General features: G+C 33.5%; 1 protein-coding gene across 1 annotated transcript; it reads left to right on the top strand.

Annotated features, from left to right (window-relative positions):
* On the top strand, positions 1–27,025 carry LOC134236340 (DNA polymerase theta-like). The gene is made up of 7 exons (XM_062718510.1): positions 1–248; positions 522–633; positions 19,909–20,349; positions 20,853–20,990; positions 22,271–22,425; positions 22,811–22,967; positions 26,895–27,025. Exons 1-7 carry the CDS (start codon positions 228–230, stop codon positions 27,023–27,025), a joined length of 1,155 nt encoding a protein of 384 aa, XP_062574494.1. The 5' UTR covers positions 1–227.

Genomic DNA, 27,025 nt, shown 5'->3' with positions numbered 1-27,025 from the left:
ATGGTGAAGAGAATTCCTTATGGAGATGCTACCATAGGTCAGACTCAGAGGTTATGACACGGCCCGTTATGACAAGATAACAGCAAGCAAAGGTCAGAGGTTATGACAAGATAACAGCGACCAAAGGTCAGAGGTTATGACAAGATTACAGCGACCAAAGGTCAGAGGTTATGACAAGATTACAGCTGATTAATATCGTGGATCATCAAAGATTGTAATCTATAGCCATGGCAACCCACATCAATAAAGTAAGTATTCAGCATACAAAAAATACTACTGATCATGCTGATGTGATTATGTTGATTTTAATTTTTAGAACGTTGTATCAGATATTGTTTTCTTATTTGTGATTGTGTTGTTTTTTTAGAACATGATGCCTTGTCTTTAAAATTACGTTATTCTCTGGGTTTTAGAACACAGGGTCAGACATTGATGCCTTGTCTTTATAAAAACGTTATTTTGTTGGTTGTAGAGTGTAGAATCAGATATTGATGTCTTACATGTGATTGTCTTGGTTGTAGAACACAGGATCAGACATTGATTCCTCGTTTTCTTCCTCCTTCTGTACGGAGCTGGATGAACAGATGCTGGTAGCCATGGAGACACTAGAGAGGCCTCAAAGGTCACAGAAAGGTCAGCATAAGGGTTGATTATGGATTTACATATTGATTACAGAAGTTATGAATATTTAATATTGAAATGAAATTAATAACTAAAGTAAAACTTGACTAATCCAAATATTGTATAACCTGAAAACTTGCCTAATACCATGTTAACTTTAAGTCCATTTCACTGAATTCATTTGTTTAAAATGTTGTCTAATCCAACATGTCTAAGATATTATCTCAATCGACCAGTGGCGCCTGTATTAACAAGTTATACTGCATTTAAATGGGCAGGGATTTTCCACTTCATTTTGGGAATGGGGTCCTGTCCCTTGGGATTTGGAATTTAAAGGCTGGGGTTTTCAACCGGTCGGTTTTCCTCAGGTAAGTTTGGTGTGGGGTGGAGCTAAATCGAAGCGGCTGAGAAGCCTCGAGAGAACAACACTGGCTTGTGTATAGATAGTTCCTATACATACAGGATTTTACCTGAGTGTATTACCTGTATGCATTTTCCTACGACATTGCAAAACGAAGCCGTTTTTTCATGTACCTCATGAATTTAAATGCATGAAATAAAGCATGTTAACTTTATGTTGCAAATTCTTTCTTTTAAAATCAATATTTTTAAATAATTCAACAATTTTAATATCCTGTGTGTTTCTTAATAATCAAATGTTATATAACAAAAATACATTTAGCATGAAAATCTGTTTGTCATCTGGCGACAAAAAGGGAAGTAATTGAAATTACATGTCGTATACGCTAAAGGAAAAAAGAAAGTGGATCATAAGTAAGTTTTTTTTTTTGGTTAATGAAAATTAAACTTATAGCCAGGGGGTTCGGACCGGGGATAATTCCCCGATAGCTATGGGTGAATAGGGAATGGAATCATCTACATTGTGCTTTTTTCTATTGAGATTCATAATTTCAAAAATTAAATAAAAGCAAAATGTTATAATCAGAGTAATTTCTCTTCTAAAACTGGTTATTATACCGTAACTTCGTCACCATAATGCATGTCTTGAAGAAAAGCGACACGTACTGGTCTGTATTGTTTTGTTTTGAACATATTTTATTGACAACATGTAATGAGATTGGACACAAGTTCCAAAAACTTAGATACATGTAGTCCTCTCCCGTACATAAAATATCAAAAGCCATACAAAATCATCAGGTTTTGTTTTAAAATATAAATTTTTCACTTGACTCTTGAAAAAAATATTATTTTAATTCCATGATACTAGCTTCAAACGCAGGTCAGTTATTTTGTTAATTATGGAGTAATAAATGTAGTATGTTAACTCATATTTTGACACCAAAATTAGAATTATCCATTGAAGTTGGGAAATTAAATTCCTCTTTTAAAATTAAAATTGTAATATATAGGCATGATTTTTTAATCATTTATTTAATTAATTGATAGATTTATTACTGTAGAGGTACTTTATCCTGGTGGTATAAATTTATGCTATGTACGCGGTCACAAATTTTCCGCAGATTTGTCCAAGCATACGTGATATCAATGTAAAGCTTATAGTGACAGTCTAGGAAATCTACATAAATTTCTACTTGCAGATTAAACAGAAATTGAGATTCTGCGGAATTATGACTCAGTGGAAAAAAGTACGTCTACATTCTACAATATATTTATGGAATATTCTTATGAATTAAAAAAGAACGCTTTGATTGCTTCTTTATCACGTTGGCATATGCGGTAGGAATAAAACCCCTGTATGTTATTTCAAAGGTCGGTGCAATTTTCATACAAGGTACACAAGATATACACAATGACAGCAAACTAAATGTCAATCAAATCAAAGTATCCAATCCCAGGCTTAATTTCAGATGATTGACAAGGGCTCTTAGACCAGGTAAATTTGAAGGAGGTGCTTATTTCTTTTTTTTTTTTTTTTTTTTTAATTTTTTTTTTTATTTACAGAAACAACACATTACATATATGTTCAGAAGCAAACATTTAAATGTAGTTAATAACACACTCACATACAGACGTACACACACTTACATACAGAGTGAGACTCACACAATATTACATGTGGAAGGGGGGTGAAATAAATATCAGTCAGTATAACAACAGTATAAAACTCCAATGCTTAGTCATTAAATAAATATCAGTCAATATAACAATAGTATAAAACTCCAATGCTTAGTCATTACTTTGAAAAAGACATTTCCAATTAGACCATCTTTTTTCAAATTGTTCAACATCATATACTTTTTTTTCTATAACAAAATAATTACTCAAGTACAATAATAAATCATTAAATAAAATGGTACACTTTTTTCTTGATGTTTGAAAGATATATTTTTTTACTAATACAATAATAACATTCAAACCCACATCAATGTCTGCAGTACAGAGGATTACATTTTGTATATTAAATTGCAATGTTCTACCAGATTTTAAACAAATCCAATCTTCTAAGGATGACCAGATTATCTTGACAAAATCACATTCAAAAAATAAGTGTTTTAATGTCTCAGGTTCCTGTGAGCACAGTGCACACTTTTGATTATCAATAATTTTTGAAAAAAAAAACAAATATCTTTTCACACCAAGTATTCTATGTAAAATTCTATATTGAAACCAAAACAATGTTGTATCTTTTGTTAGATTTTTAAGATTAATATAAACTTGATTCCAATTAAAGTCATCTTGTAGTGATAAATCATTTGTCCATTTCTTTTCACACAAAGGTTTATGTTGTCCTTGGGACATAAACAAATCATATATTCTTCTAGAACCTTTTTTATCTTTACACAAAATTGTTATAAACTCAAGCTGGACTGGTCTTGTTACTAAAGAAGGATCCAGATTTTTTACTTCTGGCATTGCACATAAAATAGCATGCTTAAGACCTTCATATATGGTAAAGGGCATTTTTACATTAAAATAATCTTTTAATTTATCATAAGAAATAAAAGTACCCTGGCTAATGAGCAAGTCAGAAACTATATGGAATCCTTTTCTATATAAAGATTTATAAAAAACACTTTGGTTTTGTATTTTTATTTTTTCATTGTACCATAATGGTTCCAATAGTGTGTTATCCTGTATTGCAGATGTACAAATATTAATAAAATCTGTAAAATATGAGAGTGTTTCTCTCCAAAAAGGATTTGAAATTAACTTTACTCTTTGTCTAATGTATTCTGACCCAAACTGACACATCTGTGTGACATTACAACCAGTAATTTCTGTAAACAATACTGCCCACTGTGTTGCGTTAGTAGAAAGTATTCTCCGAAACCAAGTAAGTTTAAGAGATTTTATAAAAATTTCAACATTAGTCATTCTGCATCCACCTTTTTTAAACTCTGACTGTAATGTTTTTCGGCTAATCTTATCAGGTTTATTGCCCCAAATAAATTTAAAAAGTAATTTTTCTAATTTTTTAATCCACTGTACGCTTGGTGTAGGCAAAACACTGAACAAGTGAGTAAGTTTGGACAGTAAAACACTTTTAACAACTGTTATTTTGCCTAATGGGATAATATGTCTTTTAGACCACTGTGTTATTTCTTTTTGAATCCCAGCTAATTTGCTATCAAAGTTCAGTTGTTCCATTTCTTTAAGATTTGCAGTGTAAGTGATACCCAATATTGTAAATGGTTGATTAGTCCAACTTAGATCTGTATTATCACAGTGTTTCATTTGAACCAAGTTTTGAGCCAATCCAGATAGCTTTAGTTTTACTAATATTAGGCTTTAAACCGGAAAATTTTGAAAATTGAAAAAGGTCAAGTGCACTTTTTAGACTTTTTTCTGAGCCATCTAAGAACAGTACTGTATCATCCGCATATTGGAGTAAACAAACTTTTTCCTTTCCTATATTTATTCCTTTAATATTTTTGTTTTGTCTAATCATTATACCCATAATTTCAACACAGAGATTAAATAAATAAGGGGATACAGGATCTCCTTGGCGACAACCTCGTCCAATTAAAAAGAAATTAGAAAAAATACCATTTTGTAAAACGCACAGTCTAGCTTTGTTGTATAAAACTGATACCCATTTTATTATATCAGGGCCAAAATTAAACAACCTTTAGGGTCCTATACATAAATCGCCATGAAATTGAATCAAATGCCTTTTCGAAATCAATAAGTAATAAGATACCTGGGATCTGTTTTTCAAGAGTATTATGGATTGTATCATAAATAACTCGAGTATTTTCTCCTATAAATCTACCCTGAAGAAAGCCCTTTTGATTGTCATGAATTAAGAAGTCCAAGACCTTTTTTATTCTATTAGCAATACATGAGGAGGCAATTTTATATGATACATTTAGTAACGAAATAGGCCGCCAATTTTTAAGATACTCTCTTGGCTTATCCCCCTTAGGGAGAATAGAAATAATACCCTGCTTCTGGGTCAAAGATAATTCCCCTGATATAAATCCATAATTAAGAGATCTGACTACAAAAGTTCCCAAATCTTTCCAAAAAAATTTGAAGAATTCAACAGTAAACCCGTCACTTCCAGGACTTTTATTGTTTTTCATATTTTTAAGTGCTGTAAGGGCTTCCTCTTTCGATATCAAACCTTCAAGTTCTGTAGCGGTGTTTTTATCCAATACATTAATATGTTCAGTATTAATAATGCTTTCCAATTCCACATCGTGTAACTTATTGTCCACACATGAGTATAATGCCTTATAAAATCTTTCAATTTCGGATAGGATATCCGACTGTCCAGTGACAATACCATTATCTGTGAGAAGCTTATTTACAGTTTTATTTATATAATTTCTTTTCTCTAGACTAAGAAAATATTTAGTAGGTTTCTCTCCATATTCTATCCATTTAAGCTTGGTTCTAGCAAATAGTCCTTTAATATATTCTTTTCTAATTTCTTCGAGTTTGGTTTGTGCTTGTTTTAATTTTTCAAAAGTGTCTGGAGAATCACTACTATCATTAAGATCACTTTCTAGTTTAATTATTTCTTCCTCGAGAGATTTTCTTTTATTTTCTGTAAGCTTCTTTTTTCTAGATGATAAGGCAATTGTTACTCCCCTTATTTCTAATAACAGTTGTTCAAAAAATAATTGATCATCTATAGTCAAGCATAAATTTTCATCTGATATATTCTTAATTTCTGAAGGCTTATATGGGAGAGCAGCATATTTCTGTTTAACCGTATTTATTGTTTCTTTGACTTTATCAACATAGACAGGATCATTAAGCAATGAGTTATTAAATTTCCAGAACCCCTTTCCTCTTTCAAATTTACTTAATGTAATGCTAAGTTCAATCATTGAATGGTCTGATCTATAGCCCGGACTTATGTCAACTTTATCGATAAGTGCCATATTAATTCATTTGACACCAAAAAATAATCTAGTCTAGCTTTTTTAGTTGGTTTATTTTTAAACCATGTATACCTCTTCCGATTATTATACTTAATTCTCCAAGGATCAACCAGGCCAAGTGTTTCCTTTAAATCCAATACCACTTTTCTAGCTTCTGGGTTATTTACATTGTTATAGTTATAGCAGTCTAAATTTTTATCTTGTATCAGATTAAAGTCCCCTGCCATAATAACAAATTCACCATTAAATTCTGATATTATATCAAACAAAGACTCATAAAAAGATGGGCTGTCCTTATTTGGACCATACAAATTAATTAACATAAAATCATACTTGTTGAAAACATTCATTTCAAGTATAAGGAGATTCCCATCATCATCACTGTATTGCTTGTGAATATTATATTCAAAATTGTTATTAAATAGTATTGCAGTGCCCCTAGCATTTGATTTTCCTGGTGAAAAATATACATCAAAGCCCCAGAAAGACCTCACTTGTTGATAATCATCATTAGTTAAATGAGTATCTTGAAGTAAACATACCGAGAAATTCTTTTGCTTAATATAATTTAATACATCCCTTCTTTTTTCTATACCTCCAATCCCCCTACAATTAAAAGAAAGTACATTGAAACTCATACTGGTTTAGAAAAGAAAAAAGATTGTTCCAGCTCTGTATTGTTGCAATAAATTTTGGGCACACCCCTTCCGTAGGTAGATTGACACAGGTAAGTACATGCACACACACACACACACACACATTGACAAACTTTCACACAACATAACTAGAAAAAAATAAACAAAAAAGTGTGAGAAAAAAAGTTTAGTTCCTTGTGACCCTTGAACGGCACGAGACAGAGTTCAACAACAAGTAGCTATTCCACCTAAAAATTAAAAAGAAAACATTGTTAATATAATGATTATAAATGGGTCCTAAAGTGCAGAACTTAGTTATAAATAGAAAGAATTTCATTGGTTATCCTTCCCATTGTTATTGAAATTACTTCTAATAACCTCTACCTAAAGTGGAAGTTGGCTCCAAAGGGCAGTAACTCAATCTCATTATTGAAGGAGTAAGTCTTATAATGAAAGATAACTCTTACTTCATACCTTCTATAGTCTTTTTCTCAAATAGTAAATAATCTTCAGCTCTGATCTCTCTCAGTTAACTGAAACTCACTGTCATTCTTCCAATCTATATCATCCCAGTACACAACCTAAAATATCGTTTGTTTAGAGAATTATAATCCTGTTCTTATCAGCTCTTTACTTTATGAAACAAGTATACAATGTAAAATATAATTCATAGATGTTATTAGCAATAAATAATTGATGAAATAAATATAAAATTTATAAGTATGGCTGATACAGTTATAAATATTATAACTTATATATATCTTACATAAATTTCAAATGAACATTTAGGCAATACACTTTCCCATGCTTTACACCAAAATCATTAATATAAACAATGTAAGAACATTTTAAAACGGGTGCTTAGTCATTGCGCCCCAAAACCTGAACGCCCCATGCATGAATGCCCTAAAATTTTTTACCTTCGCCAAGTACAAATATGAGCGCCCCAAATCTTAATCACAAGCGCCCCAAACGTATTTCACCAGCGCCCCAAATTAGCATTTCGGGCGCCCCAAGGCTTAAATTAAGTAGTAAATAACCAAACTGTTGTCTTTGATGCATGTTTTATTACAATTTATTAGACTAAAAAATATATTATAATTCACAAGCTTCCCGTATTATATATTTATCGGTTGTTTATCACCAGTGCTTCTAGTTTTATGATGTATAATAATGAACACCCCAAGAATTGTAAAGTAGCATTATATGAAGATAAATGTAAACGTACTAAACACATGGAATTCATATTTTTTAAATGTGCATTCCCGAACCGTAATTTATTTTGATTTTTTAAAATTTTTTGATTTATTTGGTGCTAATAAGGATCTTACAAAGAGGAAATACACTGTACGAATAGATTAAACTTAAACACCGATGTGTATTTCTGCAGTAACTATGTAATAATAACCAGAAAAGTTTTTAGACTAGCTGTCATATTCATTGTAGAAAGATGTGGTCTTATAGCTTATATCTCCTGTAAATTGGTTAATTAATCTATTCAAGATACCAAGTACCAACTTTTTTAAAATCGTCTACGTAGTTTGCAATTTTTTTAATAAGAGTCACGAAATTTATTTAGAATCTGTCACTGTCAGTAGTAAATATACAATAAAAATTATAAGAAAAAAAAAAAATTATACATCATTTAACCTACCCAAAGTCATCCATCTATTAATTTTTTTCTTGTTAATTTTAATGATGATGATTGGATTCAAAATCGCAGTATATCCTTAGTATAGTGCACGTGCCGCGCGTTTTCGTTGCTTCTTGTGTACCTGATTATATAATGCTACATAATATTACACACCTGTCACTAGATCAGTGGGATTTGTAGTCTGTGTATACACAGTAATCATAATTTCAGACACCCAATTCAACAAACATACACCGTAATTCTGGTCCTTCGACGACTTATACTGGTCATCTTTTCCTGTGAATTATATATTGAACATGCACAGACGGATCATGCGTGTAAATTAAAATGATAACATCTAGAAATTAATAACAAAAATAAATACATAAACGCATTTTAAGCACTTATCTGCATTTTCACAAAGGAAAAAAATACTGTACGTCATAGACTTCATGACACAGATTTGGTCAAGCAACTATCACAATTTGTAAGACTTTATTTAAAATCCCCCCCCCCCAATATTATCATGCTTTATCGCCAAATTAATTCAAATTTCTTGATATAGCCGGCATTTGATAAATGGGGGGGGGGTGTCTCCTTTTGTTTGACTTACGGTCGTGCTCTGACTTTAATACAAATGACTGCACTCTTATCTTTAATTATGCGATTAAAAATTGATAATTTAAAAAAATATTTCATCAGATTTCTTTGAAGAACGAAAAGTAAACAATTTAATATTTAGACGAGCACCTGCATGTGTATCTGTGACCAAATTATTTGGGGCGCTTGAAATTTTAATTTAGGGCGTTCCTGAAATACGTTTGGTGCGCTCGTTATTAATATTTGGGGTGCTCATATTTGTACTTGGGCGTCGGTAAAATTTTTTGGGGCGATCATGCATGGGGCGTTCAGGTTTTGGGGCGATATGACAGTGACCCTTTAAAACATGCACAAGATAGACATAAACATATTACCGTTAATAATAAGACAGTGATGAATGCGACTGATGTATATTCAAATTGTTGAATAAAATGGTGAAATAGTAACTTGAAAGAAAATGAAATCTTGTGACTTTCTACACCATGAAAAGAATTCAATAATATCCATTTTTACAATTCTAATAAATTATTTTACATTCAATCTTTTCAGTCATTGAAATTTTTTGACTTTTTTGACCATTCCTAGTATTTTTGATAATATAAAGCAAAGACTTTACTTTAATAAATGAGTAATATGCTTCTTTCCTTTAATTTTGAATTCTAAAAGTTCCTTTTTTTTAAGTCATCTATGTATATGTACTTCAGTCTTCTATCTTTTTTTGTGCGTTATATTGTGCATTGTGTGTAAACATTTTATTATCATCATAATTTCTAACTAAAAGTAAAAGACAAAGACAGTGAACGACAGAAAATAAAAAAATTAAATAAAAATATGATACATATTAAAGCAGTTAATGCTTTCTTGATAAAATATGTATTTACCTTCTATGGAAATTTCAGTCACATTGTCACTCTGTAAATTTCTCACTGTGTCACTGCTATGTCTGTAATTTGTAAACTTCTAAAATTAGAAAAAAATATTTATAGTAACTTTAATTCAGAAGTTCATTGTCCAATTGCCTCCTTTACATCCATATGTATGTAAAAATACATGTTCTTTCGATTAGTCGAAAAAGAAATAGACTATATCAAGGCAGGTAATTCGATTTACAGAAACATTCTGTGTTGACCAATCTTCCTATTCTTTAAAAAATACGTGGGAAAATGTGCAATGCTACAGAAAATATTTTACAGTTCAATAAAGATTAATAGCATTAAAATATTCATTTAAAATGTTTACACCTGTGATATTTCTTCATGATGCCAAGGAATCAAAGAAAATACCAACGCAGCGACCTTCTCGTGCAAATATACTTTACTTGTTCTTCATCGATTTAAAATAAATGAACTGGTTTTATCATCTTTTTGACAAAGCACAAACTATATCCAAACACAAAAATACCTTACACATCACTGTCATCAACAACAAAGTCAATTAAATACTACTTACCACGATTTAACTATAGGATCCAATATCCTTCCACAAATCGCATGCAGTAATGGCTACCCAGTGCTTCCGGTTGTTACTATTTTAAGATCAAAATGGCGTCAACTGGAATAGCTACAACAAGTTTTGTTTACCTTCTCAACACCGGAAGTACACCTCATTTTTGTAAATGTCAAATAGATACCAATTGGACCAAAGAGTTTCCGAAAAGAAAAGTTACTTGTTTTTCAGTTTGCGTTCGATATTGTCAAAAATGTCAAACTTCACGCGCTTGGTTCCATATTGTCCGTAGATCGAGCCATTAAAATACCAGGCTGATTTTATCCGGGGATCCTTGGTCAGTTACTATTACACAGACCTGATAGACTGTTGGAGAGATAAGACGTGTTTTTATGAGCTCTTATCTATACCCAGCTGATTACTAAAAATGATAATGAAATGATGGATCTGAGTGTAAATTCTAGTTTATTTAAATCAATTTTGAACTCATTTAGTGGACTATCACAATCATTTAATGGAAAAGATAATGAACTGGACCCTTCTGTGAGTATACCAGACTTTCTTCAGATTAAGCTAAACACAGAAAGTGTGACCATAAACTATGATGGTCAGAGACATGAATTCGTTTTATCTGTGCTTCGGAAATTGCTTTTATTTCACGGAAACAATAAAAGAAATGGGTGCATCTACAAATCTGTATGTGATTCGGTGACTGTAACAATCTACAGTAGCACACATACCATTCTGATACAAGGGACCAGTGCGTTTGATTGGTACAGGAACGATTTTCTAAATGAAATAAAGAGTCAACTAGATATGAGCCACACTGACACTGACTCTGTAACAGAGTGTAAAATTATTGTTGACCAGCCGAACTGTACTTCGACCCCAAGACCCTCAAAGAAATCGAATGAATCAAGTATTGAGACGGGATGCGGCCATTGTAACAGCGCAGAAAGCATAAAACATCTTTCCGAGACGGTGAAAATGCTTACCAAAGAAGTTGAAACCCTGAAGAAGCAGCTAATGGAAGCAAAACAAACAAAACCGTATTCTAATGCTTCTACACAAACTCCCGGGAAAAAAGTGAAACAGAAGGAAACTTCGACTGAGGGACTCTCGGTGACAAATGGGATTTCAAGGCATACCCAGTGTACATCTCCTATTGAAAAAAGTACCTCTAGTACATCAATGGATGCAGATGTCAGTCCCAGCCCTGTGTTGAAAACCACCCAATCCACGAAGAAAATGACCAAGAAAAAGTCAGATGTACACATCTCAAAAGAGAGTCAAAATATATCGACCCCTAACAGACGAAGCAACATCGCAAGAAATTCTCAGCCTCCTGTAAGAGAATATAACCCTGTATCTACACTTGTCATCGGGAGTTCAATTCTTCAAAGGATAAAAACCCGTGGCCTAGATCAAAGTGTGAAAGTAAGTACAAATCGAGGTGCAAGTATTGCACACATTCGTTCCAAACTACAGAGGTTTGATGTGTCCTCCATCCAAAGTGTTATTATACAGGCTGGGGGTAATGATGTTGCAAATTTCCGTAACATTGATGCGATTGAGAACGATTTTGCAGAAATAGTTGCTGATTTGAAGAAAAGAAATCCAAGCATTGCAGTGTTCCTATCGGAAGTGATTCCAAGAAGGGATGCAGATGTAACCGAAGTGAATAAGTGCATTAGATATGTTTGTGAGGAGTACGGTGCTGTGTTGATCGAATCGAGTAAGACATTCAAACACTGGAATTCCCCATCTTTCTGGAGAGATGGCATCCATTTGTCCGACCGTGGCACTGCTTCGCTTCTGAAGCTCTACAGTACTCATGTGCAAATTCTTAAACATCAAAATTCCACCTCCGTCCAGACCTGCTATTACTGTGGAGAGCAAGGTCATTCTTCGCGCAACTGTCGCCACGGCAACAAAGTAACCTGTTGGTACTGTGGTGAACATGGCCACAAGCAGAAATTTTGCACAAAGTAGGATCGCGGCAATGAAAGCTGTGCCGATTATACGAATGACTGTCCGATTACTAGCAATGTCAAAAATTATTTTCGCCCATTGATTAATCTTTGTTTTGACTGTAATGAATCAGTTTGCACCTGTCTTTTGTCTAATAATAAGTCAACTGAATATTGCTCAGAATCTGAGAGTGCAGATCTATGTAAACTTAAACCCCTTTTGAACCAAAATCGGCAAAAAAAACTTAACAACCCTTCTCCAATAACAAACATCCAGAATGATGACAAACAAAATGTGTGTGATTCAAAGAATGGCCTTCTGAAAAAAGGTCTGCATTTTGTAAATTTGAATGTTTGTCATATTTTACCAAAATTAGATGAATTAATCTTATATTTACAGGATCAACAAAATGTTGACATTTTTTCTTTGTGTGAAACTTTTCTTGATGAAAATATTAGTGATTGTATTATAAATGTAAATGGATATACTTTTGAAAGAAAAGATAGAAAAGGAAAGGCGGGTGGTGGACTAATTACATATATTGCAAATGATTTGAAATATAAACGACGAATTGATTTAGAAATTAGTAATTTAGAAACAATGTGGCTTGAAATTAATCTTAAGAATTCTAAACCTATACTTTATTGTTCAGTTTACCGTCCACCATCTGCCCCCTCCTGCTGGGTAGACGATTTTGTTAGAGAAGTTCAGTGCGCTACCTGCTGTGACGATCAGGAAGTGATTATTGCAGGTGATTTCAATATAGATATGCTCAAAGACCCCCCGCAGAGTTGGTCATCTGCAATTGTAGATTTGGGATTGACGCAATTAATTAACACCCCAACAAGAATTACTAATAGCTCTAAAACTCTTATTGACCATTTCTACACTACGCACCCTGCTAACATATGTGAAATATCAGTACCCCCTGTAGCAATGTCTGACCATTATCCAATATGTGCCACCCGAAGATCTAACAGCATGCAACGCAAAGGCAAACATATTGAAATACAATATCGTGACTTTAAAAACTTTAATGAAAATGATTTTTTGCACGATTTAAACAATGCAGATTTTGATGAATTGATTCTTCTGCATGATCCTGATGACATCTTAAACTGTTTCTATGATATTTTCAATTCTATACTTAATAAGCATGCGAAGGTTAAAACAAAGCGTGTGAAATCAGAATTTCGCACTAAATGGTTGACTCCAGAAATAAATGATGCTAGGAATATACGAGATCAATTCCATAAACAGGGAGACATGGAAAATTTTAGATTTTGGAGAAACAAAGTCACCTCATTAATTACTGATGCAAAATCTACATATTATAAGACACTTATTGAAAATAGCTCTACATCAAAAGAAATGTGGGGTCATTTAAATCAGCTTGCCTCAAAATCAGATAAAAATTCATCCCCCTCTAATATCACGTACAATGGATTAAATCTTGATAATTTACAAGACATTGCAGATGCTTTTAATGAGCATTTTGCGCAAATTCCGAAAAAATTGTTAAATAATCTTTCGTTCTCTGGTTTTGAACCAGAAAAATTGAAAAGATACACTGAAACAAAACTTGGAGGTCAGGACTTTTTTGAAATTCCCTTGATTAATGAAACAAAAGTATTTGATATGTTAAAGAGGCTTGACATAAACAAATCTACAGGCATAGATTTTCTTGGACCTAGGTTGCTCAAACTTTCAGCTAGTATAATATCCAAACCTCTAACACATCTAATAAATTCTAGCATTATCAATGGATCTTTTCCTTCACAGTTAAAGATCGCAAAAGTAACTCCTTTATTTAAAAAAGGTGATAAATCAGATCCAGGAAATTATCGACCAATCTCAATTTTACCAACCATATCGAAAGTTTTAGAGAAGCATGTAGCAGAAAATATACGCATCTTTACTTCACACTTTGATCTATTAATGAAAGCACAATCTGGATTTAGAGAATTTCACTCATGTCAGACAGCTCTCACAAAACTAACTGATAATTGGCTGCATGCAATAGATCAAGGAAATTTCGTTGGCATTACTTATTTGGATTTTAGCAAAGCATTTGATCTTGTAAATCATGATATACTTATTAGTAAACTCAAATGCTACCACTTTGATCCCACATCAATAAAATGGTTTCAATCATATTTAAATGATCGAACTCAAAGTGTAAAAATTTGTGCGTACACATCTGAATCACTGCCCGTCACAGCAGGTGTGCCACAAGGCTCTATTTTAGGTCCCTTGTTATTTCTGTTATATATCAATGATTTACCATTATCTGTTGAACATTGTAATGTTGATATGTTTGCTGATGACACAACAATGCATTTTCATGGTAACAATATTTCACATATTGAAGCAACTCTCAATCATGACCTGTATCTAATACAAACCTGGTGTCAACAGAATCAGATGATTTTAAATACTGATAAAACAAAGTGTATGTTAATGGGAACACACCAAAAGAAATCAAAATTAGAAAACGTTAATCTTCAACTACAACTTTCTGGCCATCCCATTGAAAATGTTAGAACAGAGAAATTATTAGGTGTTCACATTGATCATACTCTTCAATATACTTCGCATGTAGATGCAGTTTGCAAAACCCTTACTTATAAATTATTTACCTTACGAAAAATTAAAAAGTTTCTACCATTGAATACTAGAAAGCTATTTTATAATGCATTTATTTTACCATCAATTTTATATTGCCTTTCTATTTGGGGTAACTCTCCTCAAACTCACATCGATAGAATATACAAACTTCAGAAACGAGCAGCTAGGATTATTTTAAATGAAAAATATGATGCACCTTCAATGCCATTGTTTAACATTTTAGGTTGGTTAACAGTTTACGAACTTCTATATTTACAGAAAAGCATTCTAATGTTCAAAATATTTCATCATATGTCTCCGGATTATATGCATGATTTTTTTGAATTTCAAAGTTCTGGATCATACACATTACGCTCAGAGACAAATTCAGAACTTCGTTTACCAAAATATAAAACAAATTTATTCAAAAATTCTTTACAATATTCGGGGGTTATTATCTGGAATGAGTTGCCTATTAGTATTAGGAATTCCCAATCCCTTGCAATATTTAAAAGTAGTGTTGAAAATTTTTTACTTATGAAACGTACTGGTTCTACATGAAATTTATGTTTTCCTTTCTTTTCAATGAAATGCCAATATTTAATTTATTCTATTGTAACAAAGTGTTTATATTTTATTGTTTCATGTTTGTAATTATTGTCTTTAATGTATAAAACATTGTATATATGTTATAAAGAAGGCCCCGAGGAAGACTAGCGTTTGCACTAGTCGGGTTATCTTCTTTAAATAAAGTATTATTATTATTATTATTATTATTAGTTCGGTTATAAGATCAACGTTTGCCTTTGTTACATCATCAGTCACCTTCCAACCCTTTTTTAAGTCTTTTATTTCTGATCTCTTTCTCATGACACGGATTTTTGAGTCAATGTTGAGAAATTTTACAATTATGGGTTTGTGTTCGTCCGGCTTTCCGGGGATTCGGTGAATGGCCACAACATCACTGCCTTGAATTTCCACCCCTACTTCTGCTAGTGCGTTATTGACAATTTCCAGGGGATTTTCTCCTTCGGTTTCGGGGAGACCATGGAATTTAACATTGTATTTTCGTGAATATTGCTCGTTTTGGTTAGCCTTAGCGAAAGCGGCTTTAGCCATGTTTTCATTCTCCTCAAATCGATTGTGTAAATCGTTTAACGCTTCATTGCTCTCATCGAGTTCACGTTTAATTGCCCTTTTATCGGCTTCCAGTTTTTCAATACTGTCTTTTAATTGTCTATTTTCTTGCTTTAAACCTTCAATTTTGTCGTTGAACTTTTTCTCAATCTTATCCTGATGTTTTTGAAGCATTTCCTCAACTACATTTTTAATGAGCTCTTTTACATCGTCAGCTTTCAAAGTTTTATTTAAATCGCTTTTTATTTCTTTTAATTGAATTTGAATCTGTGTCCACTCACCCTCACCTCCTTTTGTTGGTGTTTTCAATACTGGACTCTGCTTTGAGCTAGATTTATTTGATTTTTCGCCTCCTGTGCTCATGTTTCGTGTAAGGACACCTGCCTGACTAGTCGACATTGTCTATTTATAGTAACTCCACTCACTGTTCACGGCAGCTCTACACAATTCAAAACTGGAAAAGACGTCTGCACAAGCATGCAAAATTAAATTATTACGTTTGCAATAGTCCAGCAGTCACAAAGGAAGCCTTCAAAACTTTTCAGGGACCCACTTCTATTTTAAACACTCATTCCCGGCCGAAAACTCCGCACCTTACAAAACACGGCTTCCCAATTCAAGCGCCATTTTGGAACCCCAGGTGCTTATTTCTTTCCCCTTAATAACATTTTATTGCTTATTGTGAAATTTTATTGCATAACGTTTTCAAGAAAAAAACACTTACAATGAATAGAATTGATCTTTTACTAACTTAACTATTTAGAACCTAAGTTAGAAAATAGATCAATTAAAATAATAAAGTTTCTGCAACGTTTCTTAAAATTTTGTTTATTTTATTCAGATTTCCAATACCTGGGCAATTTCTTTTACCGGAACTTTGAACAAATTAACTTTCTGAATTCATTTTTGTGAAAAAGGCAGGCGCGTAGCTGCCTATACGCAAGTACGCAAGTGCGTACACATCATTTTCAAAAAAAAAAAAAAAAAAGAAAAGAAAAGAAAGAGGGATAAAATAAAAGAAGGAAAAAATGAAAGAGAGAAATTTATTCGGGGAAAAAGAGGCACTACCCGTGTTTCAAATTATTTTGCGTCTTATTGTTTCGATTCAAATTTTATTCAGCATGTCTTTACATTCAAATTTAGTCCTTTTTAAAATCAATTCCAAAAACATCTTTCAACATTCTTGAGGAAAAAAATATTGTTGAACCAAAATTTTCAACTGGTAATCCGCATAATCCTGATTATCCGGAGAAATATTTGATGAAGGAAAGCGATCTAAGGGACTTTGATCGACATAAAAAAAGTTACAAATGTCTTAGAAGACTATATATATGTTAAAGTAAATATGTGTAACCAGGAATTTCACGTATTTCCTGAATTTTAGGAAATACATGAAATTACTATTCTGTTTAGGGAATACACGTATTTACTAATTTCAGTTAGGAAATACACGTAATTACTGAACTTTTCAATACTTTTTACATATATCTACTGACTGCGTTTTCGTGTGATAATTCAAAATTTGAATCATAAAATATGAATAGATGCACAGTATAATCAATGTTCATATCAGTGAGCATACAATATGAAAATAAATAATATTTGAAATAAACTTTTATTTATGTATAAATTTTGAAAATATATTATTTGTAAATATTAACTTAAAATATAATTATACTCTGCTTTCATTTTTACTGGAATGTGTTTTCTATATCACAACATACTTTAACTAACTACTTTAATTAACTTATTTTTATATATTTTTATCTAGAAAACTATAATATCGCTTACTGGCATTTCTTATTTTATTGCAGCCCGGAGGACCGGGCTGCTCTATACATATAAGTTTAAGTGTTGGTATATGGGGATTGGGGTGGGAGTAGTTATTCAGAATTAAAGGTTTTCTAAACATTGAAAAGATTGTTCATCAGAATGTTCTTTACCTTTATAAATTACAAAATACATAATATATTTACTTCCAGAAAGTGAATCTGTAAAAATATAAAAGTTTTTCATATTTAATACATAAAGTTGCTTATCATTTACTATCGAAAAAACGACAGGTCCCTTTTTTTAGAACATTGAATTTTACTTCTCGCATAAAAACGTACTCTGCACAGTTCGTGTTTTATATTCTAAAATTGAAAATTAATCATTTTCGAATATAAATGACGTATGTGTTCAACTTCAATTTATTTCTATGCTTTATATATCTATGAATTGATCAAGTTTAACGTAGTATCGTTTTTGTTTGATTTTCATCCGACTACAAGTTTTCAAAATATTCGCGACTATCGTCTCCATCAATTAGACGCATGCCTTTTCACACATATCAAAACGGTTTGATGATCAAGACTTTTTCATTGTTTACTTTATGTATTTCCCGGGCGAAAATTGATGGTTACATCAATGTTTTCTTGTTAGATATTCATACAATGCTACAGTTTTTGACAGTAAATTCAAAATCCGGAAGCATCTTATTTACAAATAAAACAATTTTTATGCTGTCTCCTCAAAAATGCAACAAACCACCCACCCCCTCCCCTTGTAAAATACAAATAATGTAACGAAATTAAAGTCAGGAATTAAAATTAAAATTTAACTTTGAGGAATTTTCCACCCTAACAATTTACATAGTTCAAAATAAAAAAAAAACAAATTGAGTTTGAATTAACTGAAAATTGCAAAACTTATCTATTTTACCATAATTTTAAAGACGTGAGACTCGAAAAAACAGAAGTACCCCTTATATCACAATTTACAATTCGTACATTTTTTATAAATGTTATAATAAAAATTATTTAAAAAATATGTAAATACCTTTTTCTGATGCTAAATGATCTAAATTTATCGCTTCTTTAGAAATAGTTTTTGAAATGTGAATATTAGAAACTTTATTTTACACAAGAAGTACAATAAAGGAATTCAAATTTAATGCATAAAGTCAGCTTTGTAGAAACAATTCTTATCAAAAGCTGCTTTAAAAAAAATTAATAATTGTATGTTTACTGAATGTTTTAAAGGATATGCATATTTTATTCATCCTGCTTTGTTCAGTAAAAACGTGTAAAATTGGCTAAAATTTTCAGTAAATACACGAATTTTCTAGCTATTCAGTAATTTCATGTATTTCCTAAAACAGCCAGTAAATACATGTTTTTACTGAATGTTTTAGGAAATACATGAAATTCCTGATTTCATATATTTACTGTAACATATATATACAAGATTTTTAATTTCCGTAGTGGTAATAAATAAATGTCGAAGAATGTCGTTAAACAATCTAAATTATGGTGAACAAAATAAATAATACATTTAATATGGCTTCTTTTACTGATGTTACCAATTTAAAGAATTATATAATTGAAGCATTCTCGAATCGTTTCAGCTAACAAATATGATGGTAACCAAAAGACAACAACACCCCCGTTTATATTTTGAAATATTTAAACTCCAATGATAACGATATTGAAATTGCTACTCTGTTTTATCTTGATACACTTGGAAACTTTTTTCCAATACCAATATATGCGTAAATTAATTTGATAAATTATCGTTCTCTTCCCGAAGTATCAATGGAAGCAGTATAACTTAGCTAAGTGTTTGCTCGAGAAAAGTGATATTATCGTGATTTCTTTTGCGAGAAAATGACTGAAACATTTTGTAAAATCAGGGAGCTTCCGGGGGCTTCGCCCCCTGGGCCCCCACCAGGGCTTCGCCCTGGACCCACTGGGGGCCTTAAGGCGGCCCCCAGACCCCCGACCGTTTTCTGCGTACACTTCATTTCCATGCTGGCTACGCGCCTGAAAGGAATTTTGCTGTTGAGAATGAGGCCTATATTTTGCCCTACACAAGGGAAGGGGAAAATCCCTGTTTGAAGTTATTTATGGGAAATTATCATTCATTACTGTTTGGTTTATTCTGTGTTGTCCTCACATTTCAGCCAATAAGATCAGAGCTGGTCAGCTGACATCAACACCAGGATGTGTGACCCCGTTACCAAGACGACAGTCTCAGCTGATGAAGTCCCTGTTCACCCTCCAGAGTCCCCTAAATGACAGCTTCCTCTCTCCCTTCCCGTCCCAGAACAAATCCTCCAGTACAAAGAAAGGGAAGGAAAACCTGACCCCCGCCACATCAGATAGCTCTGTTAGACTTAGCAGAGGGGGAAAGTCCAACAGAAAGAAACCAAGGAATGTGTTAAATGAAATTGTCAATGACAAAGTAAAGGACAGTGGAGGGGGTGTAGAGGAAGAGCAGAATGTGATTGACCTTGATGTGATAGGTCAAAGGTCAAGGGCAGAAGAAAATACTGGTGATATGAGTTCTGAAACACAGGAAAGGGTTGCTGAAAATCAAGAGATGACGGAAAATGCTAATACTGGTGAGTGTACAGTAATGATTTATTCAAAAGAGTCGACAGTAGTTTTAAACAAGAAAATGTTAAAGGCCAAAAAAAGAAATCAATATATGATTTTTTTTAAAATTTCTCTATACAGGGTTATTTTTGCCCTTTCCCACTTGCAACTAATTTTACCCCATTTTAATTTTGTCCAGTCACATTTGTTTTGTAGAAATTATACTATTTAGTCTAAAGTTCTTTGAATTTGCCTTGCTTTCAATTCGCCAACCTGTGAGTAGGGCAAAAGGGGTAAAAACAAAACAAGGTGAAATTTACCCTGAATACAGTTTCAAGTTCTAAATACAATAACATAGAATGACAATTGGTGTCTCTGGTGTAAATGAAAGAAATATAGAATATCAAGTAGACATTAGGAACTAAATATTTGATGCTAAATGAGTGAAATAAATACAGATTATTTAGACATTACAAACATAAAGTAGAAAGATCTGTATATATTCAGTGTCAACATTTCTTTTCTACAGATGGAGGTTTTACAGAAGAAAAGCTGTTATTAAGTAACTGGGGACTTCCTGACCCTGTATTAAAACAATACACAGATAAGGGGATCACCTCAATGTTTTCCTGGCAAGCAGAATGTCTGTGTTTACCTGGGGTTCTAGGTGAGTGAGATTGTAATGAATTTTGAATATTATTCAACAGAGTTACCTTTCATCATGTTTCAGATTGGGATTTAATGAACTAACAAATATTTATCTGCAAAATTTAATTAATTAATTAAATCAAAATGAAATATGTGGAGATAACAAAATCCAAGCTGAAATGTCCATTTAAACAATGCAAATTACTGTAGAACTAGAAGTACTTTTTCATTATTCCGCGGAATCTCAATTTTTGTTTCATGAATAATCTGCGGGTAGAAAATTACGCGGATTTCTTAGACGATCACTTATGCTTTACATTTATAGCGAGCGCAGCGAGCGTCGCGAAGCGACGCTTGCGAAGCGAGCTCAATAGACTAAAGTGTAAGAACAGAGGAAATTCGGATTGAAATCTGTACATACGTCAGCCAAATTTCTCTGTGCAACATTCCCAGAATTCCTGCACTACCCAATGTCCTTTGCGCGAATATTGCCGAATAAATAAATAAATAATAACGCAAAGCATATATCAGACTTTCAGTTTGTAGAAATCTTTCAAAAAAACAAGAAATAACTCTGCAATGTTTTTTGACAAAAATTTCACTAGTTCTATAGTTTCAAACAGACGCTCGGCTGTCTCCGTAAGCTCCGACGAGCTTTATGACGTCGTATGACGTCACAGCTAGTCGAGATATCTCGTGCGGCTTGACGTTCGAAGTGGCTGATCTCAAGTGTTATTGATGGTACAACTGCGCTCGCCCCAATGGTCACACCGTAAAACATATTATTAAGTAAACTTTGACAGTTTTCCGCTTAAAATTTGTGACTGCATATATAGTGTTAATTAATACCATGCGGAAAAAAGTACTTATACAGTAGGAAAATCTGAGCTATAAACTCTGATCTCTAAAACATCAGTCACACAGTGGTGGGATCAGGTGCTATGGTGGAGTGAGCATCACCTTTCATGTGCTCTTCCTTATAACCAGATATTATTGCTCATCAGAGTTATCTTTCTTGCTTGTATCATCATTGTTTTGTGTGTATCTCTGGGGAGGTAACCTGGCATACTCGGCCCCAACTGTAGCCCCCATTGTTATTCTGCAGTTATCTATCTTTGTTATTTTTGTGTAATTCTAGGGTGAGGTAACATGGTATACTCTGCCCCCACTGTTATTCTGCAGAGTTACATATCTTTCTTTATTTCTGTGTAATTCTAGGGGGAGGTAACCTGGTATACTCAGCCCCCCAACTGTTATTCTGCAGAGTTATCTATCTTTGTTATTTCTGTGTAATTCTAGGGGGAGGTAATCTGGTATACTCGGCCCCCACTAGTGCTGGTAAAACAATGGTGGCAGAACTCCTGGTTCTGAAGCGGGTCCTAGAAACAAAGAAGAAAGCTATCTTTATCCTACCTTTTGTGTCGGTGGCCAGAGAGAAGATGTTCTATTTACAGGTAAGTTGTTCCTGACCTACATTTTGACAGGTAAATAGGTCAGATATAAATATTTTTTTACATCACATGTAGGTTATACTGTAGATTCCTTATTTTTTAGCTTTTACATTTATCCCAAAATGGCTATTAGAATTTATTTGTGAGAAACAAAAAATTCATGAGAAGACTGTTGATCAAGACATTTTACATGAATTTATTCACTTAAAAAAATTATTAAATCCAGTACTTTTGATTTGCTAATGCTGCCTCTGAAGTTCTTTCAAAATTTATGCAGTAAAAAATTCCTTGCATATAAATAAGTACAAATTTACATTAAATGCACTTTGTATATGTCGGTGTCTTTCCTTAGAATTCTCTTCTAAATCTTTTCATTTTTTGTTTACAGCAGTTGTTCCAGGATGTGGGGGTGGTAGTGAGCGGGTTTATGGGGAGTTACTCCCCTCCTGGGGGGCTCAGTCAGGTGGACATAGCGGTGTGTACAATAGAGAAAGGAAATGGACTTATAAACCGACTGATGGAGGAAAACAGCATCAACAAGCTAGGTCTGTAATACAGCACCAACGAGCTAGGTCTGTAATACAACATCAACAAGCTAGGTCTATAATACAGTATCAACAAGTTAGGTCTGTAATAAGCATCAGCAAGCTAGGTCTGTAATACAACATCAACAAGCTGTGTCTGTAATACAACATCAACAAGCTAGGAGTGTAATAAAGCATCAACAAGCTAGGTATGTAATACAGCATCAACAAGCCAGGTCTGTAATACAACATCAGCAAACTAGGTCTGTAATACAAAATCAACAAGCTAGGTCTGTTATACAGCATCAACAAGCTAGGTATGTAATACAACATCAACAAGCTAGGTCTGTAATACATCATCAACAAGCTAGGTATGTAATACAGCATCAACAAGCTTGGTATGTAATACAACACCAACAAGGTAGGTCTGTAATACAGCATCAACAAGCTAGGTATGTAATATAACATCAACAAGCTAGGTCTGTAATACAACACCAACAAGTTAGGTCTGTAATACAACATCAACAAGTTAGGTCTGTAATACAGCATCAACAAACTAGGTGTGTAATACAGCATCAACAAGCTAGGTCTGTAATACAACACCAACAAGCTAGGTCTGTAATACAACATCAACAAGCTAGGTCTGTAATACAGCATCAACAAGCTAGGTCTGTAATACAACATCAACAAGCTAGGTCTGTAATACAACATCAACAAGCTAGGTCTGTAATACAGCATCAACAAACTAGGTCTGTAATACAACATCAACAAGCTAGGTCTGTAATACAGCATCAACAAGCTAGGTCTGTAATACAACATCAACAAGTTAGGTCTGTAATACAGCATCAACAAGCTAGGTCTGTAATACAACATCAACAAGCTAGGTCTGTTATACAGCATCAACAAGCTAGGTCTGTTATACAGCATCAACAAGCTAGGTCTGTTATACAGCATCAACAAGCTAGGTCTGTATAATACATCATCAACAAGCTAGGTATGTAATACAGCATCAACAAGCTTGGTCTGTAATACAACACCAACAAGCTAGGTCTGTAATACAACATCAACAAGCTAGGTCTGTAATACAACACCAACAAGCTAGGTATGTAATACAGCATCAACAAGCTAGGTCTGTAATACAGCATCAACAAGCCATGTCTGTACTACAACATCAACAAGCTAGGTCTGTAATACATCAACAAGCTAGGTCTGTAATACAACATCAACAAGCTAGGTATGTAATACAACACCAACAAGCTAGGTCTGTAATACAATATCAACAAGCTAGGTATGTAATATAACATCAACAAGCTAGGTCTGTAATACAATATCAACAAGCTAGGTCTGTAATACAACACCAACAAGCAGGGTCTGTAATACAGCACCAACAAGCTAGGTCTGTAATACAACACCAACAAGCTAGATCTGTAATACAGCATCAACAAGCTGTGTCTGTAATACAACATCAACAAGCTAGGAGTGTAATAAAGCATCAACAAGCTAGGTATGTAATACAGCATCAACAAGCCAGGTCTGTAATACAACATCAGCAAACTAGGTCTGTAATACAAAATCAACAAGCTAGGTCTGTTATACAGCATCAACAAGCTAGGTATGTAATACAACATCAACAAGCTAGGTCTGTAATACATCATCAACAAGCTAGGTATGTAATACAGCATCAACAAGCTTGGTATGTAATACAACACCAACAAGGTAGGTCTGTAATACAGCATCAACAAGCTAGGTATGTAATATAACATCAACAAGCTAGGTCTGTAATACAACACCAACAAGCAGGGTCTGTAATACAGCACCAACAAGCTAGGTCTGTAATACAACACCAACAAGCTCGGTCTGTAATACAACACCAACAAGCTAGGTATGTAATACAACACCAACAAGCTAGGTCTGTAATACAGCACCAACAAGCTAGGTATGTAATACAACACCAACAAGCTAGGTCTGTACTACAACATCAACAAGCTAGGTCTGTACTGCAACATCAACAAGCTAGGTTTGTACTACAACATCAACAAGCTAGGTCTGTACTACAACATCAACAAGCTAGGTCTGTACTACAACATCAACAAGCTAGGTCTGTACTGCAACATCAACAAGCTAGGTTTGTACTACAACATCAACAAGCTAGGTCTGTAATACAACATCATCAAGCTAGGTCTGTAATACAACATCAACAAGCTAGGTCTGTAATACAGCCTCAACAAGCTAGGTCTGTAATACAATATCAACAAGCTAGGTCTGTAATACAACATCAACAAGCTAGGTCTGTAATACAGCACCAACAAGCTAGGTCTGTAATACAACATCAACAAGCTAGGTCTGTAATACAACACAAACAAGCTAGGTCTCTAATACAATATCAACAAGCTAGGTCTGTACTACAACATCAACAACCTAGGTCTGTAACACAGCATCAACAAACTAGGTCTGTAATACAGCATCAACAAGCTAGGTATGTAATACAGCATCAACAAGCTAGATCTGTAATACAACATCAACAAGCTAGGTATGTAATACAGCATCAACAAGCTAGGTCTGTAATACAACATCAACAAGCTAGGTATGTAATACAGCATCAACAAGCTATGTATGTAATACAGCATCAACAAGCTAGGTCTGTATTACAACATCAACAAGCTAGCTATGTAATACAGCATCAACAAGCTAGGTATGTAATACAACATCAAGAAACTAGGTATGTAATACAACATCAACAAACTAGGTATGTAATACAGCATCAACAAGCTAGGTCTGTAATACAGCATCAACAAGCTATGTATGTAATACAGCATCAACAAGCTAGGTCTGTATTACAACATCAACAAGCTAGGTATGTAATACAGCATCAACAAGCTAGGTCTGTAATACAACATCAACAAACTAGGTATGTAATACAACATCAACAAACTAGGTCTGTAATACAACATCAACAAGCTAAGTATGTAATACAGCATCAACAAGCTATGTATGTAATACAGCATCAACAAGCTAGGTCTGTATTACAATTTCAACAAGCTAGGTATGTAATACAGCATCAACAAGCTAGGTATGTAATATAACATCAACAAGCTAGGTATGTAATACAACATCAACAAACTAGGTATGTAATACAGCATCAACAAGCTAGGTCTGTAATACATCATCAACAAGCTATGTATGTAATACGGCATCAACAAGCTAGGTATGTAATACAGCATCAACAAGCTATGTATGTAATACAGCATCAACAAGCTAGGTCTGTAATACAACACCAACAAGTTAGGTCTGTAATACAACATCAACAAGTTAGGTCTGTGATATAGCATCAACAAGCTAGATCTGTAATACAACATCAACAAGCTAGGTCTGTAATACAGCATCAACAAGCTAGGTACATGTATGTAATACAACATCAACAAGCTAGGTATGTAATACAGCATCAACAAGCTAGGTCTGTATAATACAACACCAACAAGCTAGGTATGTAATACAACACCAGCAAGCTAGGTCTGTAATACAGCATCAACAAGCTAGGTCTGTAATACAGCATCAACAAGCTAGGTCTGTAATACAACATCAACAAGCTAGGTCTGTAATACAGCATCAACAAACTAGGTCTGTAATACAATATCAGCAATCTTGGTTTGTTGTCATACAGCTTTATTAAAATATATATGGATGTTTAAGACATGGAAATTTCGTGTTAAGATAGCTGTTTGATTTTGGCCATTTTCAGACTTTATTGATCTCCTTTAGAAGAAGAGGTCCATAGGAATATATAGAAAAATGATCAAATTTTTAGACTATTTCTCATTGGCAGATGATAGTTGACATCTTAACTACATATCTGGTAGTTAATTAGTTCACTTCCTTAACTTTTTAATTAGTCCACATCTAGAATCAAAATTATTTCATTTAAATAAACTCTTTTCACCTGTCCACCAGGTATTATAGTGGTGGACGAGTTACACCTTGTAGGAGACCAACACAGGGGCTACCTGCTAGAACTGATGCTCACCAAGATAAGATTCCTTAGTCAGAAAAAGCCAACAACAGACACTGAGGATTGTGGGTAA

Source organism: Saccostrea cucullata, unplaced genomic scaffold (assembly GCF_032062105.1).
Source record: "Saccostrea cucullata isolate Sc308-1 unplaced genomic scaffold, CSIRO_AGI_Scuc_v1 ctg8734, whole genome shotgun sequence".
NCBI lineage: Eukaryota > Metazoa > Mollusca > Bivalvia > Ostreida > Ostreidae > Saccostrea > Saccostrea cuccullata.
This window is presented reverse-complemented; position numbering and strand designations above follow the sequence as displayed.

Bases quoted from the DNA above. Each gene is read 5' to 3' on its own strand.
- LOC134236340 (XM_062718510.1), top strand. From the start codon at position 228: ATGGCAACCCACATCAATAAA. The intron at 20,350-20,852 runs GTGAGTGTACAG...TCTTTTCTACAG, and splicing joins GACGGAAAATGCTAATACTG to ATGGAGGTTTTACAGAAGAA. The intron at 22,968-26,894 runs GTCTGTAATACA...CCTGTCCACCAG, and splicing joins AAACAGCATCAACAAGCTAG to GTATTATAGTGGTGGACGAG.